General features: G+C 31.8%; 2 protein-coding genes across 2 annotated transcripts in view; both read left to right on the top strand.

Moving 5' to 3' along the window:
* LOC137408758 (collagen alpha-1(III) chain-like) overlaps window positions 1–19,732 on the top strand; it is a 340,292-nt gene that overhangs the window by 39,187 nt on the left and 281,373 nt on the right. The gene's annotated exons all lie outside the window — the stretch shown is intronic.
* LOC137408497 (uncharacterized) lies at window positions 619–18,564 on the top strand. Its single transcript, XM_068095041.1, has 9 exons — window positions 619–728; window positions 5,939–6,017; window positions 7,983–8,321; window positions 11,356–11,922; window positions 12,793–12,910; window positions 13,784–13,884; window positions 16,426–16,506; window positions 17,091–17,159; window positions 17,809–18,564. The coding sequence occupies exons 2-9, from the start codon at window positions 5,975–5,977 to the stop codon at window positions 18,141–18,143; spliced, it is 1,653 nt and encodes a 550-aa protein (XP_067951142.1). The 5' UTR covers window positions 619–728; window positions 5,939–5,974; the 3' UTR covers window positions 18,144–18,564.

Below are 19,732 nucleotides of genomic sequence, written 5' to 3' on the forward strand. Positions count from 1 at the left end.
TAATGATTTCAAATTTACATTTAAACACTTTTACATTTTTATTTCTCTTCCTAACTTATTTTAACGAAACATTTATTTTAAGTTATAAAATTTAAAACTTATAGTTGTTTGAAAAAGTTTGAAAACCTTTACAGTTGTTTTTATTTTCTCTCTCAATTTATTTTAACTACAAAAAACACTTTTCTCATGATATGTAGTTTGAAAGTGAGAATGGCAAATGTTGTTATATGTTAAACACAAATCAATTTTCTGTCTAAAGACTTTTTTATTACCCAAGCAATGCCGGGTAGTATATACATATATATATACCATTATATGTCTTTTCACTAAACGTTTCTCATCAACATGCTGTTAGCAAGAGTATCACAAATTACCGAGTCAGAGGTGGTAACTTGTTGTGTCACCCAGAGGAAAGAATATACCACTTCGCGCAGCACGTCTTGTACAGTATGGCTCCATAAACCGCTGCGGAGCTCGACCATCCAATAGCATCTAATGGCACTCATCTGCGGTAACATGACAAGCCAACCAGTTCAAAGCAGAAAAAGTTAACGAATCACCTATAAGCTTGGCTAGCATGAATAATACATTTCATCAGCGTATTCCTCATTGCTGGATAACCACTCGAACGTCACGGATTCCATTATTCACACGGATTAATACCGAAGCTGAAGAATTCTAGAAAAGTGGAAGTTAGTACTGTCAGAGCTTTTCATAAGAATCTGAAGGTAGGAAATACTTTACCATCTTTTATGAAGTTAATAGAGTTTACATTGAGTTTAGAGCAGTTTCTACCATCTGTTGTAAGTATTCAAGGAAAATTCTATCTTGATAGAGCTTTGAGCTGATTTAAAATCTTTGGACTTTTATACAAGTAAATGCTTTCTGTTATTCAATCCATTTTGAGTTGTGCACAAAAACATAAAGTTAGGTCACTAGAGGTAAAGGTCAATTAAAGGGAACTTTTAGAATACCCGAGACAAAGTATTTGTTAAATTTTATTTAAAATTTTATGACAAACACATGTGACATGTGACAGACACATGTGACTGACACATGTGTCAGAAAAATGTGTCAGCCACATGTGTCAGTCACATGTGACTTTTACCTCACATTACCTTTTCAAAAATCGTAGAAATTTAAAACCAACTCAAATCTGTATCAAAAGAATATTTTTGTTGAATACTTATGCGCAGGTGGTAGAACCTTTGCTATGAACTCAAAGCCTATTCGCAGTCAATGAATCTCATCTTAGTCAGTCATTAGGTAGTACCTTGCCCCTTAAATCTGTATTCTTCCTGAAATGGTGGACAGTGCATAAGTGGACTCAGAATGTCTCACATGCCCAATATCTCTCTCTTCTTCCTCCTGTCCTTTTTCTCCCTTCTTTCCCTCACCTCCCTCCTCTTCCTCCTCTCCGTTCTCTCCCTCCTTTTTCCCTCTTCTCCCTCCTCTCCCATCTATCCCTCCTCTTCCTCCTTTCCCTCCTCTCCATTTTTTTCTCTCTTTCTCTTCCCCTTCATCTCTCTCTCCCACTTTCTCTCGTATCTCCTCTCGCTTTCTTTCTTTCTCATCTTCTTTGACCACACGGGCCTACCATGACTTTAGTAATACAAATCAACTTGGTAAATCTTTACAACACCTCTACCAAGCTCATTTTGTCATTGTTCACTGGATCTGTTCATTGAGCATCAGCCACCACCTATGCTGAGTGAGTCTGAAAACATTCTGTAAGATTGATTGGCTTACAGAACTCTTAATCCTTAGCCTATGGCTGCCTGATTTTTTAGTTCTGCAAAGAAAATATTGTCTTAAAGCTATCTGGGCAGTGATCTTTGCAGAATTTACTTCACGTAAGTTCTGTGTTCAGCTTGTCAACTAAATTCTGTCTCCAGCTTTTAAGAGCTGCTCAAATTGAACACCATTTGAAGTGGCTTCATTTATGGCTGTAATTAGTTAAACTATTGATAAGTTATTTTTATTCTTGTGACAAACTCTGCTCAAATTTACAGATCAAGCAGAAACAGTTTAAAGGGGGAGGGCATTAAGAAAATTCATTTAGATTTTCTCACAATGAATCATGGGCTATCATCCATCCTGGTTATAAATTAAAACAAACTCAAATACTGACTTGCTCACCAGTTTTGGCGACAATTACTAAATTAACAGGTATTTAGAGGTTATTGGCATACCTAGCGACCGTGACAGCATTTGAGTTTAGTAATCACAACTTGTCAAATACACTAAGGTGAGCTCTTTCAATCACAGGCCACCAATGGGAGCTACTGTAACTTTTAAAATGAATTTACATGAAATTTTAGTAGATTTATCAGAAAGTATCGGTGTTTTTTCTAAAATTGGTGATGGTTGATGATATTTGAGGTGATCCGACTGCCAGGTTGTTTCAAGATTAAAATTTACAAAACTCATTACGGTTAAAACACTCAGACGAAAAATAGTACTACCGATAGCAACTATCATTGGTATCAGAATATTGATAGCAATTGAATAGTTGATAACAACGATAGCAACTATTGTTGCTATAGTTGATATCAGCTATTGTGTTCAAGTTACAGCATTACGTGTTTCTATTCTGCTGATCTCTTTGCAACTATAGACGTCATAATCACACTTTCGCTTGAACTGAACATTTTAACCGCGATCAGGTTTTGCTAATTTTAATCTATAAACATCATAATTATATAGATCACCTCAAATATAAAAAACAACCACAAATGATAAAAAATTACCGATACTTCTTAATAAAATCTACCAAATTTCACGTAAATTCATTTTTAAAGTTTGCTCACTTTGATAGCTTTTGATTAGAGGAGCTCACCTTCATCATTGAGACATGATGAAAACTAGCTGTATTTATATCATAACCGTTAGAACTGTTTTGATGGTGTACAGGTGTAAGTGAATGGAAAATTTTCAGCTGTGCTAATAGGCTACTTGAATACTCCACATTTTTATGGTTAATAATGATGAATGACTGAATATTTATCTTAGAAAACATCTTGTTGATCTAGTTTGTAATAACTACTAAATTCTTTGTTTTTAACACAACTAGATAAAAACGCACAGGTAAGTAACTTTGAAAGTTCTTGAATTAATCGAAGTTCTTGATAAATTCAAGAACTTTGAAAGTTCCTGAATTAATCAATCAACCATATCAAAGTTTTAGCAATTATTAGTACCCTGGCAGTCAGGTGTAATAAGTAACTGCACAATTATTCCCAAATTTGATATGGTAGTTGATTGGTGCAGGTGGTATAGTGAATGTCTACCAGGCTAAAAGTCAGGAGTTTCAATCCAAATAAAAGCAATATTTTTTCTTAAACTCCAACAGTAGTTTTAGACAGCTCTTATTATAGCAAAAATTGGCGAGATTTAACACCTTTGAAGTCAATAGCCTGTATATACACTATTCTTTTCCAACTGTAAAGTTTCCAAGTTCATCTCCAATTTTCCATAATGCTACTATAGCGTTTAAAGAGCACCTCTCTGTCAATGTCAGAAAATCTATAACCCGACACTTTTAATTATACAGCGTGATAAGGTCTGTCATGCACACTTCCAATAATCTATTATATATGTGTTCATCACAGTTATCTGAAATAGAAATTGTTAATTATCAGGGTATTTTTCTTTGCAGTAAACAATGATTTAAACTCCACTTAGACAAATGGATAGGCAAATAAACATTTTTGACATAAATAGACAGGTGATTGTTGTTCCAACTTTATTAAGCTAAACAACAATCACCTATCTGTTTGTGTCAGAAAACCGACATCTTGAAGCTTCTAATGGTATATACAACATGATATACCCGTGTATACTTGTTATTACCAAGTTATAGTTTAAATTGTCTATATCAGCAAAGAAAATGCATGGGAATTCTTGGAAACCATCTAAACCAAGAGAGTATAGTCTTGCATTTCAAAAACTCTAATTCGTCTTTTGAAACACAAGACATTTTACAAGAAGTATTGGGGATTTTCAGCTTTCACCATAACAGGATATAACTCATGGAATAGCCTGTGCTCAAAGAGCCAGTTTATGATCAATTGAGATTGAATAGGTAAACTCATTTTCAGGGTTCTCTCGTTAGAAGTTAGCTTATAAAGATCTGATTGAAGTATCAGTCAGTATTTTTTGAAAACTCCATGCATAGAAACTTGTCGAAGATATTGTGTTAGAACTTCCCAAATTCTTATTTGAGTTTTTCTTTCCTGGTTTGGTTCGAGCTCATTTATTGGCTCTTTGCTAATCTTAATAGATTTCATTAAAATAAAACTTTGAAAAATTGTAAAAATGGAAAACATACAAAAGTGTTATGGTTCTCTCATGGTTTGCTTTAATGTTTTCATCTGTATCTTCAGCTGCTTGAGTTACAAACAAAAACAGATCCATGTATCAAGTATTCTTTATGCTAAACAGACAGGCCTATAAATAATGGGAATCAAAATAAATGAAGTTCACATCCTCCACCACAATGTTGAAGTACCTTCAGGTTCCCTTGATGTAATTTGGATAGCCTTCTGGTCATTATTTCAGTACATAGTGTTTTGTTTGGGCAGATTGACACGCTGCGCTTTACATAAAAGCTATATTTGCAATTGAAAAGAGTAGTTTATTATGTATAATATATGAGCATAGTGTAATAACGTAAAAACTATTAATCAATGCAGACATAGTTTTCTATAACAGCCATACATTAAATTTATTTATTGCTTTTGGCGTTGAGTTTCAAAGTAAGGTTTTTGGCATTTGTTGCTGAAATCGAAATAACACACAGTGTCGTTGAAAACCTTTAACTTTGCCTCAGCTATTGCACAAATGTAACTAACTAATACTGATTCGTGTTACTATTCAGAGTATGAACAATCGAGAGATTTTTATGTAAAACCATATTTTCTAGTGACAACTGCAAATAATTAATACAATAAGGCATTGGTTTAGTTACGAGTTAGTATTGCTAAAAAGTTTTTTATTTTTGATGAAATATATATCTTTTTAGGTTACCAAAAATGTAAAAACATTTTGCTATATATACATAGCATTATATATAGCAATGTGTATATATAATGTATATATATATACTTATGTTATATATATACATGTATATGAATATATATATATATTTTTTACGTTACTACACTATGTAAATATAATATGTAACAAACTGCTTTTTTCAATTGCAAATATAGCTTTTACATAAAGCGCAGCTTGTTAATATGCCCAAACAAAACAATACGTACTGAAATATGTAAATTTACACAAAAATATTTTGTTTTGTATAAAATATTATTTTTGAGTTACGTTCACCTAAAAATAATTGCACAATACAAAATATAAAATGATGAAACAGTAAAAAATCATTTTTAACAACCTAAAGAAAAGTAGAAACCGCCTCATAACAGACTCCATTATGTCACACTGAAGTGTTTTTGTAACGAAAGCTTTTAAACTTCTAAAAGCTTTCAAGCTTTAAAATGGTCCAAATCAATTGTGAAAAATAGAGCTTTTATGGCTTCTGTAAATATAGTAGACATTTTCAATGTGATAGTATTGGCAAGCACCTGCTCACACCTGTTAGAACTTGTTTGAAAATGACATAGAAAGTGGACAACTTGAGTTGATCACTTTCATTTAAACAACTGTTATTAGATTAACTACACTTTTGCTAATACAAAATTAGCTTCAATGATTAAGTGTATATTCTTTCTTTAAATATTTTTCTTGAATATTTCATTTTAATCCTTTCCCTAAAACTGTTCTTATTTGCCTAATTAAATGCTGTCACAGATGCTCAGTTCGCAATAGGTAAAACAGATACTCCGTTCTAAGAGTTCTAACTCATTGCAACAAGCATTCAAGCCTCAAGGACTAGCTATTAGGTTGATACAGACTCAATGTATTTCATGCTTTTCAGGGTTAAGAGTCTCTGAGTGCTGGAGAGCATACAAACATGAGATCTACCCTGTTTACTATTTTGCTGCTCGCAATAATGGGTATGTATTAAAGCTACGAGCCTCTACAGTTCTGTTTGATCCTTCTACGTATGTTAGTGAAACAAATTATTTGTAAGATGTGTCAGTAAACCGAACTTTATGAACTGCATTGTGGGTAAACGATTAAAATGCTTGGCAGAAAACAGTGGATTCTTAGAAATAGTCATCATTTGGTCCATAAATGAGTTGAAGTGGTAGTTAGTCATGCCATTTACTAGGATACTCATTCAATGACACCTTGTGAACTGGGCAGGATTTTTGTCTACCAGGTTTTTAATTAAAAGTTGACGTGTCATCTCGCTGTTGCCATCATTGTCAGGCATTGACAGGTGTTCAGTGTTATATTTGAGAGATGGACAATCAAAATGTAAATGTTTGCATTTGTTATTATAGCGTCAACAAATCAATTTTGCAAGTCATGGACTTTAAATTTATAAACGAAACATCATCTGAATGTGCAACGTTATGGACTTGAACATTATAAAAAGTTTTAAAATGAGGTCAAACTAATAACATTAAGCTATGAGCAATTGCTAATGTTAAATTAAAAAATATTTTGCGTCATCAGTCAAGAAGTAAATGATTCAACTAAGCGTGTTTACTCTCTAACAAATGTGCGTGATTCATATAACATGGTTTTATTTATTTTCTCGAATGAGCAGTATTTATATGCCGTGAGTGCGTGCGTTGGCTGATCTCATAAAATATCAATTTATGCTAATAGATAAAAGGAGGAAGTACCATAAAATGGAATGTTTCATGATAAGGTTGAGTAGAATAGGCAGACACCCATGTTGCGCAATAAAAAGTAATTTGATAACAATACCAAGTTGCGCCGTTCTTGTTTACAATTTTATAACTGTCAGAATGTAGGGTATGTCACTAGTTGATCGATGACTGAACCAGTCTTCAGTAGAATGCTACTGAGTCCTTGCTACAGTATCTAACCTTTTACTCAGTTTATGGTTAACTTAATCTAACTCCTCTATAGGCATAGCTTGTCTTCATTGATTAATACATTGGAACCAAATACCTACTTGAACACTGTATTCAAAATCACGCCCAGAGACTTCTCAAAGGAAATACTATGAACAGTTTGAAGAGGTTGACTTCAAACTGCTAATTTTATCACATTCATACTTGGCTAAAGGTTACATACGGAGTACAAGTTTAATTATACGATCCAGTGTTCATTATAAAACAGAAAGTCCAAAATAATACTAACCAGTGCAAGGATTTTATATTCACAAACTTGTGTTGTACAGTGGTTTTACTGTCAAAACTGATTGCGAAGTTTGACATATCCTGCTATGGAGAACTTATCTTAACAGTATTGGTTTCAGTGATTGGTTTCAAATTCTATTTGCGTTGTCTTCCAAGCAGTGTCAATTCTTACCTCTTTTCGGTGAGAGTCCATTATGCATACAATGATAATGCAAATATTTGACACTATCTGTAAGCCTGGTAGATAGGCAGATAGCCTGTGGGTGGGTGTTCAAGAGGCAGGTTCTCAGAGACTAGATGAAGTTTTGAAACCAAATATTTTGGTGACCTGGCGGAAGGCACTGAACATATATGTGTGGAGTTTGGAAACGCACAGTGTTCACACGGACTAACATACATACACACAATGACAATAGAGGATTTACTCATTTACCATATCACTTTGTTATAGAAAGATGATGAATAGAGTTCGTCTTTTCTGTATGATCACATATGTTGAACTTCTTGACTAGTTGGCTTATAGTTTTATGATGTAGCAAATCAGATTTTCGTCATTCTCTTTCAACAATGTTAAAACAGCGACACAATAAATTGTTGCGAAAAAATATTCAATAGTCAGGTATTCTGTATTTGGACTATGCCAAGCTTTGTAACTCGTTCAAGCTGGTGTTTTCACAGATTCATAGGTGTCTAAACTTTAGTGGTTGAATATATGCATATTTTATAGGATTTCCGTTTTAGATATAAAGGCTATACAAGCTCTTCGAGCGACGGCCTGCTTAAACAACCATGTGCGATCAACAGTTACTATCTTATGCCCGGCTAGTAAAAAGATTTCTCTCTCTAGAATTGAAGTAGCATACGCTCTGGACTCGTGTATTAGGGAGTTGTCTTGCCCACTAGAAAACCTAGAACCAACCAATGAGTATTACCAGTTCCTGATGAGCACCTGTGATCAACAGCAGTCTTGTGCCGTATCAAGCATGACTCTTCACACGGATTACGCTAACAAGTTCAGCAGCTGCTCTGCCAGCGGGCGGGTGAGGAATCTTGTGGAGCTGACCTACTCGTGCATAGGAGGTAAGAGGTATTGTCTTTAGCTACGACTTTAGTGAAATTGATAAGTTCTTGATTACAGTGACCTTTCGTTGCTTAATGAGGTGATTTGAATTAAGTAAGTCTTAGAGGTTGCTATATTAATGCATTTCTGAACATTATAGTAAGTTTCAACGTTCTATATAAAACTTCATGTTGCAGAGTTATCCACTCATGTCAACCTAGAATACTTATTATAGTGCCGCCATTGTATATTTTTCAGGGTTTTTATAGAGAACCATGATATGTATATCTTTTCCTAGCAAATACTGCCAAATAGTTTTTTTTTAATTTTAATAACCTAAAATGAGATATTTTATTTTATTTCAATAAAGTATTAAATTACAATCTATTTTTCTTAAATAATATAAATCGTCTAATAATGGCATAAAGTTGGTATTACCTAATAATAACATAATAAAGTCACAAATAAGTACTGGTTGGCGATGGCTTAATACCGCCATTCTATAATAATTATATCAAATCAATCAATTGGAAAACTTCTTAGCTGAATGAGCCTAGGCAATAATTACCAGTATATATCTAGAATTTGTATTCATGATAAAAATTGCCTTCTCTTACTTATCCACAAGTTATTTTCATTATATGTAATTTGTAATTTTCCCACATTTGATGCACAAAGGCTTTGGCTTGTAAAGTGTTTGATATTTGATAGTCGCAAATTAAAAAAATTACAGTGAATTCAACAAATTCATATGACTAACCTTTTGATTCGAAGATCATTTATAAATCATAAAAACAAATTTTTATATTAAAATAATTAAAAAGATTCACGCAAATTTTTTTTATTTGAGAGTGAGCTTGAAAAAACATTCAGCTATATGTAAAAATGACAAAGAGCAAATAACTCCACATTCGCTCATTATTTCCAGTGTACCCTGTCAAGTAAGGGGCTAGATAATCACAAGGAAAGGTAAATTATGGCTGACTCTTTCCATCTCACATTGTTAGAGAGGACCAACTCTGATAATAAATGCAACATTAGCATTCAATACATATTTCATATGTAATTAATTAACTATTAATAATTCTCCAAATAAATAAACATTTTTATATAAATAAATAATAAGCACGTACTAGTTATAGATCAACAATTTGATGTGACAACAATTTAAAAATTCATATGGTGAATTATCACAACTCTTACAGTGTATATTCTGTCTAGTGATTGACTGATTGACTCACATCTATTTAATAGTATTGTGTGAGTGTATCGCCAACTATTAGTAAAATCTTTGAACTCCTGAGTAAGCATGGTAGTTGTGCTGCCGTTAGAAGTCATTTTTGTTTATTCTATTTTTATTTATCGGCTATTACTGAAAAACTGAGACAATATGCTAATCGAGGTTTTGGTAGATTTCCAGCCCAAACTTATATTCCGTTACAAAAAGCTGGAGATAATGTTTTGCGCAATGCAAGGATACCTTATTGTGGGTTTGTGAGTTTTCCTGATTGCATCATGAAAATGCGTCACAATATGAAAACTTTTTAATCTATACGTGGTGTCAGATGTCTTCATCGAAATTTTAGAAAAAGTCTCGCAATGTGACAGTATCAAGAACTGTGGAACCACTCTTTACCTCAATGAGTCACTAGCAAATATTGCATTACTGAAATCAGCGCGTTACCACGGCAATGGAGGCAGTATGCTGGATTAAATATTGTAACTCTTTTCAACCCATGGTTTCTTCATTCTTTACTAATTCTATACTTTCTGGAAAACCTATAATTTAAATCTTTTCTCTGTCTTAAAACATATCTGCAAGAAAAAGCAGCCTTAATAGTATCAAGTTAGTATAAGAGTTTTCTAGTTTTGTAGCCAATGAAACTGAGAAAAAATTGGTGCAAATAGATCTATAATTGTAGCTCTTCTAAATCAATCTTAATTGCTTGGTTTTTATAATCAAGTGCATTACAGCCGGCACTGTAAGATATATTACTAGTGTATTTATTATAATTGTTAATTTTCCGGACAGGGATAGTGTAGCAACGCCTGGATGCACCAGTGTCCAAGCGATATGCTGGCTGACAAGCAGATCATGTAGGGCGATATAATAAAGTGATGGTTCTGCGATGCCTTTTGTTAACAAAAAATTCTGCAAGTGACACAACAGGAAAGCAAAACCTGGTTGCTCGCTGAGGCATTTTTTATTGCCCAAAAATGGGGCATTGCACAGGCTTTCTGCTTCCAAACTGCGACGCTGAATCGCGATAGAATGAGGGTGACACGGCTGTTTCCAAGATGGCATTCCAGCACCATGTGAGTGCGTGTTGTTAGTCTATCACTGTACAGAAACTCAGTAGAACTAACTAGTACAAGATCACTGAATTCAAGAATTGGCCTACTTTTATAATCCTAGATAAGGTCTACAACCACAGAAATTTTTGTGACACCTCAAACACTTGTCTAAACCTGCCGAGGTCATTAGCTTACAAAGAAGTCAACTCTCTAAAAGGCTTTATAGCTGAATGAACAGATGCATCGATAAACTATTTGCCTTTGCCTAAGTGTCTCATTTTATTCACAGATATCATTACTGTAATAATGCTCTAGCTGCGTAAGAATGATTTCAGTTCAAGTGGCAAGGCAATATCATTTCTAATGATTTACTTTTTTGTCATCACATATTTTTTAAACTGATATGCGGAAAAGCAATATAGTATAAAAACTTTCAGTCATCAATAATTTTAGAAGAAGTATAATTTGCCATTTTCAACTGATAATATTAAAAATTCATGTGTAAATGATTTTGTCATTCTATTTATAATTGAAAGTGTTAAGCTGTAGAATTTCTGATGCAAATACGCTCTTTTTTACCATGCTAAGGTTAAAAAGAATTCAAAACAAACTCTGTTCAAAGGAGTTAACAGATTTATGGAACCTATCAGCCTAATAGCTTTGTAAGGAGATCAATAAAAATTGATCAGATATACATTGTAGATCTGATCAATTTTCGTTTTTTACTTAACCAGTTGATCAAATTATTTTGTTTTTTAGCGAGTACAACTACTCTCTTCACAACGACAGTAGAAAAACAGTCCATTCCACAAGCATTTTCCTTGCCAGCCATTATAACTCTTCCGTCTATGACGCCTCTACAACAACGTTTCCTCCCAGAAGATGCCATATTTAATAGAATTACCAATTCTGCTGACTCGTCCACTGCACAAACTTCACATAGGGCTTTGCCTACTATCAACCAACCATCTTCTACCACACCAACCATTAGTACACCAAAGTCTTCAGTTACATCTGCGAGTAGGCCTGACCATAGTACAACTGAAAGCCCAGAAAGCCTTTTACCTTTTTTGCAAAGAGGCACCACTACACCACCCACTCTTCAGTTTCCAAAAAACAAAAGTAGCTTAGCAGCTACAAGCCAACCTAACACAACGTCTGACAGCGTACCAACTACCAGCGATGACGTAGCTAAGGAGCAGCCAGCTAAACATAAAAATGGCACCATGAATCAGACATTGTCTGTAGCCGTTATAAAAGATTCTTTTAAAGAAACAGAGGACAAAACTTCACAATTTGCTCAAGACGTTGCTCTCAAAGTTGTTGGTAAGAACACTCAACTTTCATATATACATTGTGGAATTTTTGCTTGTGTTAGGACTTCCATAGAGCAGAAAACTTTACTCTGATGACGGATAGGTAATGATTTGATTGATCTATTGGTTCAAACAGTTTTAGTTTGTGACAGTTACCTTAGCATGATATTCATAAAATTGTGTGGGGTATCAGAATTCGTCCCCTCTGAAGTAATCTATAAACTAGGTTGAATGTATTTTTCTGGAGACTTTTGCATACTTGGGAGCTTATGCTAAATGCTTTTCATCATACTTCCAATGTACAAAAGTATTGTATCTGGACTCAACACTCACACAGTGCTGCTACCAGATTATATATCATAGTTTGATCCCTACAAGTTCTTACACTTGTCTTCACTCTCACACATGTGCTGACCGAAGTATACACACAAATTGGTATCCGGTATAAATGTGTGCCGCAGACACCAGATTTTACTGACTGAAGGTTATTGTATTGTGTTGTATGCTTGCATTATAAATGAACACCTGTGATTATATGATTAGCCTTGGTTGAGTTTTTGATAGTAAAATCTCTCATTCAAAACGCCTTATGCGAAGAGCTCATTTTCAAGACTTCTAATGTAAAGAGCTAACTATTCAAGCTTTCTTGTGTAAAGGGCCAGTTATTCTGGTCTCTTTGTTGTAAAGAATTCCTCATTCAGAACTTGTTTTTGTGAAAAGCACTTTATTTAGGTCTCCTTGTGTAAAAAAACCTTTCATTCAGAACTCTTTTTCTAAAGACCTTTCAATTTTAGACATCTCATTCAAGAGTCTCTCATGAAAACACTTTCTTATTTAGATAATTAATGTTTCGGTTGTAATGAAACATAAATAATTTTAGATGAGCCAAGTTTAGCAAATGAGAAATGGCTGACTCGCATCCTAGTACCCTTCTTAGCAGGTGCAATGCTGATAACAGTCATACTCACTACAGCCGCTGTTGTTGCCAAAAAGAGAAGGTAACTCCAACATATGTGAACTCTACGTTAAAGCAGTGTTTATGCTACAAACTAATTTATGCATTGTATAACTAAAACTTCTGTGTATTTTTAAAATAAAAGAGCTATTTATGATAGAATGACAGAATGCTTCCTAAAGTGTTCACAATTATTACAACTGCATTTTTAATCTCTGATCGATCACTAGTATAACAAATTTAAACTGTGATTTTACTAAACATTGACTTTGAAAAGCAAAAAGCCATCAAGTTTTTGCAAAGCAAAAACTGTTATGTACAACAACAAGAAGCTTTTATAAAAAACCAAATACATTATAAATATTTTTTTTTAGTAAAAGTTTCCTACAAAAAAATTAAAAGTCATATACAAAGCATATATGTACATGTATATGATTTGAAACTAGCTAATAAAAATATATGTGGTGTCATCATATCTTTACAGATTATTATTTTCAACCATCAAAAAATGAATTGTTAAAAATTTAACCTACATAAATAGTCAAAAACACAATTTTACAGCTGTTTAGTTGACATGTTGGAAATCAAGACAAAATTATGATTAATTTAAAATATAATTTATTGTTATCGACTAAATTCACAATAAGTAACAATGTTGTAAATGAAAATTTTAGTATTCTAACATAGTGGTTCAGTTTATTTTGCAAACTACTGTACAAGGAATGTTTGTATTATTAAAGATGACAACTCCAAACTTGGTTTTATTATTTGTTTACATATTTTGTGAATGTAAACTACTAGATTGATAAAATTCAGCATGCATGTACCGTACCATAAAAGTAGTGCTCTTGGAGTTGTCTTCTCAATGTGACCAGCAGGTGAGTATCAAACCTGAAAGCTTTATTAATCATTGTAGAAGGATGAAATCTTCAATTGAAACCATTGGAGGAATTCACGACGGATTCTCTTCCCACCCATCCTTATATGATACGATCAGTGGAATTAGTGGTTTCACTGGTATGTTTACCGATTCTAGCATATTAAGCCCATATATGAAGTGTGACGTATGCTGACATGTGTGATGGTAATGGATGTATGTTTGAATCCTTTAATGTAATAGAACTACAGCTAACATTACATGTCTCACTAAGCTCTGTACTAAGGTAAAGTAAATTTTAACGTTTGCGAGGGAATACGACCTTTGTAAAGGTTTGTAAGATTTGTAACATATACGTAATGCCTTGCATCTTATTGCATTGTATTGTATTGCTTGGTACTAACATTGTATTGTGTGATATTGCTTTGTATTGCATTACATTGTAGTGCATTGTAATGTATTGTATTAGATTGTAAAGTATTGTACGTATGATCTCATTTTCTTGCATTGCCTGGTATTGTATCACGCCATATTCGATCATATCATATTGCATTGTATTGTTCATTGCATGGCATTGTTTTGCACTGTATCGAACATGGCATGTTATTATGTTACATTATGTTAACTTCAGTTGGTTTGCATTATAGTACAACAGTACGCTGGCAGCCCCATGCGGCGTGAGAGATTGTCAGGTGTAATAAACATGTGTACAATTATTCTAATATGCTGCAAGGCGTTTGAGTGGTGTAGATGGTAGCATTCTAGCCTGGGGGTCTAAATATTAGGGTTTGATTTCTAAGTGGGGGAATGTTTTTTCCAACGCTTATAGCATAGTTTTGGACAGACTGACACCATTCTTATTATAGTAAAGATTATAGTAAAGGTTATAGTAAAGATTATAGTAAAGATCATAGTAAAGATTATAGTAAAGATTATAATAAAGATTATAGTAAAGGTTATAGTGAAGATTATAGCAAAGACTATAGTAAAGATTATAGAAAAGATTATAGTAAAGATTATAGTAAAGATTATAGTAAAGATTATAGTAAAGGTTATAGTAAAGATTATAGTAAAGATTATAGTAAATATTATAGTAAAGATTATAGTAAAGATTATAGTAAATATTATAGTAAATATTATAGTAAAGATTATAGCAAATATTATAGTAAATATTATAGTAAAGATTATAGTAAAGATTATAGTAAAGTTTATAGTAAATATTATAGTAAAGATTATAGTATAGATTATAGTAAATATTATAGTAAAGATTATAGTAAAGACTATAGTAAATATTATAGTAAAGATTATAGTAAAGATTATAGTAAATATTATAGTGAAGTTTATAGTAAATATTATAGTAAATATTATAGTAAAGATTATAGCAAATATTATAGTAAATATTATAGTAAATACTATAGTAAAGTTTATAGTAAATATTATAGTAAATATTATAGTAAAGATTATAGCAAATATTATAGTAAATATTATAGTAAAGATTATAGTAAAGATTATAGTAAAGTTTATAGTAAATATTATAGTAAAGATTATAGTATAGATTATAGTAAATATTATAGTAAAGATTATAGTAAAGATTATAGTAAATATTATAGTGAAGTTTATAGTAAATATTATAGTAAATATTATAGTAAAGATTATAGCAAATATTATAGTAAATATTATAGTAAAGATTATAGTAAAGATTATAGTAAATATTATAGTAAAGATTATAGTAAATATTATAGTAAAGATTATAGTATAGATTATAGTAAATATTATAGTAAAGATTATAGTAAAGATTATAGTAAAGTTTATAGTAAATATTATAGTAAAGATTATAGTATAGATTATAGTAAATATTATATTAAAGATTATAGTAAAGATTATAATAAAGATTATAGTAAAGGTTATAGTAAAGATTATAGCAAATATTATAGTAAATATTATAGTAAAGATTATAGTAAATATTATAGTAAAGATTATAGTAAAGATTATAGTAAATATTATAGTAAAGATTATAGTATAGATTATAGTATAGACTATAGTAAATATTATAGTAAATATTATAGTAAAGATTATAGTAAATATTATAGTAAAGATTATAGTAAAGATTACAATAAAGATTATAGTAAAGGTTATAGTAAAGATTATAGCAAAGATTATAGTAAAGATTATAGTAAAGATTATAGTAAAGATTATAGTAAAGGAAATAGTAAAGATTATAGTAAAGGTTAGAGTAAATATTATAGTAAATATTATAATAACTATTTAACGCACAAAATTACTTTTCATTGCGACTGTGGTGGAAGATAGCAGAACACTAGCACCAAGTGTTCTGGCTAAAAGGTCAACAACTAGTTACACACATATCGGCTGAGCATCAGACTAACCATCGGCTGAGTATAATTAGTATGGCTATAGCAGCTCAGCTAACAGGACCAAAATTATCACGACTTTGATTAACCAAAAACAACGACATATTTTTGCATATCAAAAAACCTACAAACTGAAGATTATATAGAAGTGTGCAATCTGATATACTGTATATAGTAACAACCTAGTAAAGGTGGAAATAAAAATTTGGTTAAGTCTCATGTAATTACAAGCTCAAAATTAATAACAAAATATAAAATATTTCTAGATTTTAATGTTATCTTAACTTTTTAGTTGGTATATTTCTGTAGGAGACTATGAAGAGTTACATTGCAACGAATGTGAGGTGTATTCTATGAAGGACTGTTATTCTGCTTCTGACATTGGAACAGGTAAAAACTGTTATGTCATATTTTCATTTATTGCTAACAAATTGTTCGTAGAGAAAAAAAATGACGGTAAGTTTTTACAGTTGATGTAAGTCAAGTGCTCAACACCGGAGAAGTTTTTATTATCTATTTGAAAAACGGATTTCGAAGATTAAATTGTCTAAAATTAAAACAGATGATTTGACTTGACATGGTTTTAAATGAGTAGTGCAATCATCTGGGAACACAGGCTTACATACGCATTGTATGAAATGTATGAAAGGAAGTGACTACATTGGAAATCAAAACTAGACTCTCAAGCTAAATAAAAACGTATAACCTGTCAGGTTTCACTCAAAGGTAGAACAGAAAATTCCTTCCACAAGCCAGTGTATTAAACCAGATTTAAAGTTGTCCTTTCTTGTATTTTAACAAATATGGGATGTTGCATAAAATGTTCTAAGCTTTGCTTGAGAAACATCTACTTTTTATCAATTTATCAGTTTTAAACTAGTCTAGATGTCTATTATGATTCTATCAAGCAGCCAAAAAATTGATCCCCCATTGTAATATTTATATGAAAGTATGATTTTTATTTCTGTTCACAGATATTGAACGACAAGCAAAAGCCTTGAATACTCAAGACTTGGCATCAATCAGCGTACATTCTTCTCTCAGTAAGTAGAGATACAATTACAATATATTACAATGACTATTTATCTTATATTAAAGGTTGAGCTCTCCGAAAACACCAGAAACAACTAGTCAAACTTATTAGGCCCTATTTTATAAATCTAGACTTTTGTTATTAACTAATTACTTTGTATTATTTTGTTGTAAAGGATTCGGTACTATAATTTTAAAAGCTTCAACTAAAGTATTATAAAACTGAATTGCTGTGTTGTTTAGTGCCTTTGGAGATAAGTTTATTGAATAAAGATTTAAGCCTTGTTACATATTTTTTCAACATGAACTTGTATCTTTGAAAATTTAACTTGCTAGTCAAATCAGGGCATAGTCTAGGCTTTCCTTTGTGCTTTTAATTTTTTTAATATTTACCATATTTCTTTTACCTTGCCATCTTTTTCATTTTTTTTGAAAAGTTATTTTAAATTATATTATTTTATTATTTATTTATTTTTGTAGATTTGATTATTTGTCAAATCCAAAAAGATCTCACCAATTCTGCAATATTTTGATCACTTAGTTTAACACACAGTCGACTTATTTTAAATTATGAAGTATTTTGTATGCATCTTTTTGTGCCTTATAACTGTTTTATCTAACATCTAACACCATTTATAACAGCCTTTTATGTATTTGAAGGTTCAAGCTCTAAAGACAGCTCTGTTAGCTATGAGCTCCCTATAGATGTAAATATATATGATGAAGTTTCCAGTCAGCTCTCTGAAATAGCGGAGTCTAAAGCACAAGACATGTATGCAAAAATAAAAAAATCTAGTAGGAAGGGCAACTCCGAAGACAAGCTTGCAGACACAGAGACTGATGGTCCGGTATTAATAGAAAATGATGTTTATGGATGTACAGACATAATAATAGAAGATAATCGTTCTAACAACGAAAGCGTGAATAACGAACCAATTTTGGTTGAAAATGATTTATATGATAGTTGGGAGCAGCAGCAGCAAAGTTCAAAATAATTTTTTAGTTCGAACTAAAATAGTGGAATGGCTTTAACAAATATTATACGTTAGTTCCATGTAGAATTTCATTTATTTCTATTATTTTTATTAAGTTGACCATTTGCAAAAATGTTTTGGTAGTGAAGGCTATTTTTTGAAGCAAGTTATACCCTCAGGTAAATAACAATTTAGATTTTAGGATTTTAGTAAATGAGGAGATCTATGATAAAAACTCCTTTTTGTTTAATTTTAATTTAATTAAAAATCATGCATATCTCTGTCCAGTAGAAATATTTTTACGAATACTAGAACAGCTTATTTTAGGATGTCTGAATAGGAAGTTATCGCCATTTTGTTCTACAAGCAGTAAGTTTTTTAAATTTGTGTAACAGTTACACTGCATCTGTTGAACTATAATAAAATATGATACAAAATAATTACTCCTATAAACTGTGAAGGTTTTGTGTTGTACGAAGTTCAAGCTAACAAAATTCTTTTTAAACAGTTCACTTAGGAGTTGTGTTACTACATGTAATGACAGGAATTGATGCAATACATGCCATGTTACATGTAGTTTTACAAAAAAGTCAACTTATGTATAAGGAAGGTAAGTGGAAACTAGATTTTATCTATTTCATAAAACTTGTGGGAAAAAATCCATAATTTGTAATCTTTCAGGCAGTTTGGTAAATCTGCTATTTTTCTATAAAAATAATTTCAAGCTCCTTTCAAGCAAATATAAAAGAATTTTATCATGCCTTTTTGTTTTTCGTTGGTTATTTTTTAATTAATAGTATAAACGCATCGGTCTAAAACAAGATGAGGTACGATGAATCTCTGACCAAAGCTTCTCAGTTACATTCTTTGTTTTAATGGAGATGTTGTTTTCACACATTTGGAAGCCTAGACTTAGTTAAATAACAACATCGCTGGAATCAGAGCCTGCAAAGCAAATATATTCAAAGAAATAATTGTACAATGTATGTCATGTCAGGTGCAGCGGATTTAATTGTTGAAATGAATGTGTCTGTGAAGCAAGTATCATCAGCTCTAGGTATACACACCGCAAACATTTTATGTTCACAAGCGATCAGTTACCAGTTAACTATAAATCAGATAACTCTGCATTATAGTTGAGTTAGCAGTCGATAAGGTATGAGTTAACAGTTGATAAGGTACGAGTTAACAGTTGATAAGGTATGAGTTAACAATTGATAAGGTATGAGTTAACAGTTAATAAAGTATGAGTTAACAGCTGATAAGGTATGAGTTAAGAATTGATAAGGTATGAGTTAACAGTTAATAAAGTATGAGTTAACAGCTGATAAGGAATGAGTTAACAGTTAATAAGGTATGAGTTAACAGTAGATAAGGCATGAGCTAACAATTAATTCGACTTAAGATGACAGTAGATAAAATTGAATTAACAAAGTATGTGTCATTAGGAGTGTTTAGCTCTACAGCAAAAAAATAGCTCACTTTTTGGCTTAGCAGAAGTTCCTTTTGACACAGCTGCAGTTTATGCCGCTACACAGTTTTGAGGCAGCATAGACAGTGAAGTGAATGTGAAAGTATAGTGTACATACATGTATATTAAAAAGAGTGCA

This window comes from Watersipora subatra, chromosome 11 (assembly GCF_963576615.1).
Source record: "Watersipora subatra chromosome 11, tzWatSuba1.1, whole genome shotgun sequence".
Taxonomy (NCBI): Eukaryota; Metazoa; Bryozoa; class Gymnolaemata; order Cheilostomatida; family Watersiporidae; genus Watersipora; species Watersipora subatra.

Coding starts and splice junctions, on each gene's coding strand:
- LOC137408497 (XM_068095041.1), top strand. CDS start 5,975: ATGAGATCTACCCTGTTTACTATTTTGCTGCTCGCAATAATGG. Junction 12,911..13,783: donor GTTGTTGCCAAAAAGAGAAG/GTAACTCCAACA, acceptor TAATCATTGTAG/AAGGATGAAATCTTCAATTG. Junction 16,507..17,090: donor TGCTTCTGACATTGGAACAG/GTAAAAACTGTT, acceptor TTCTGTTCACAG/ATATTGAACGACAAGCAAAA.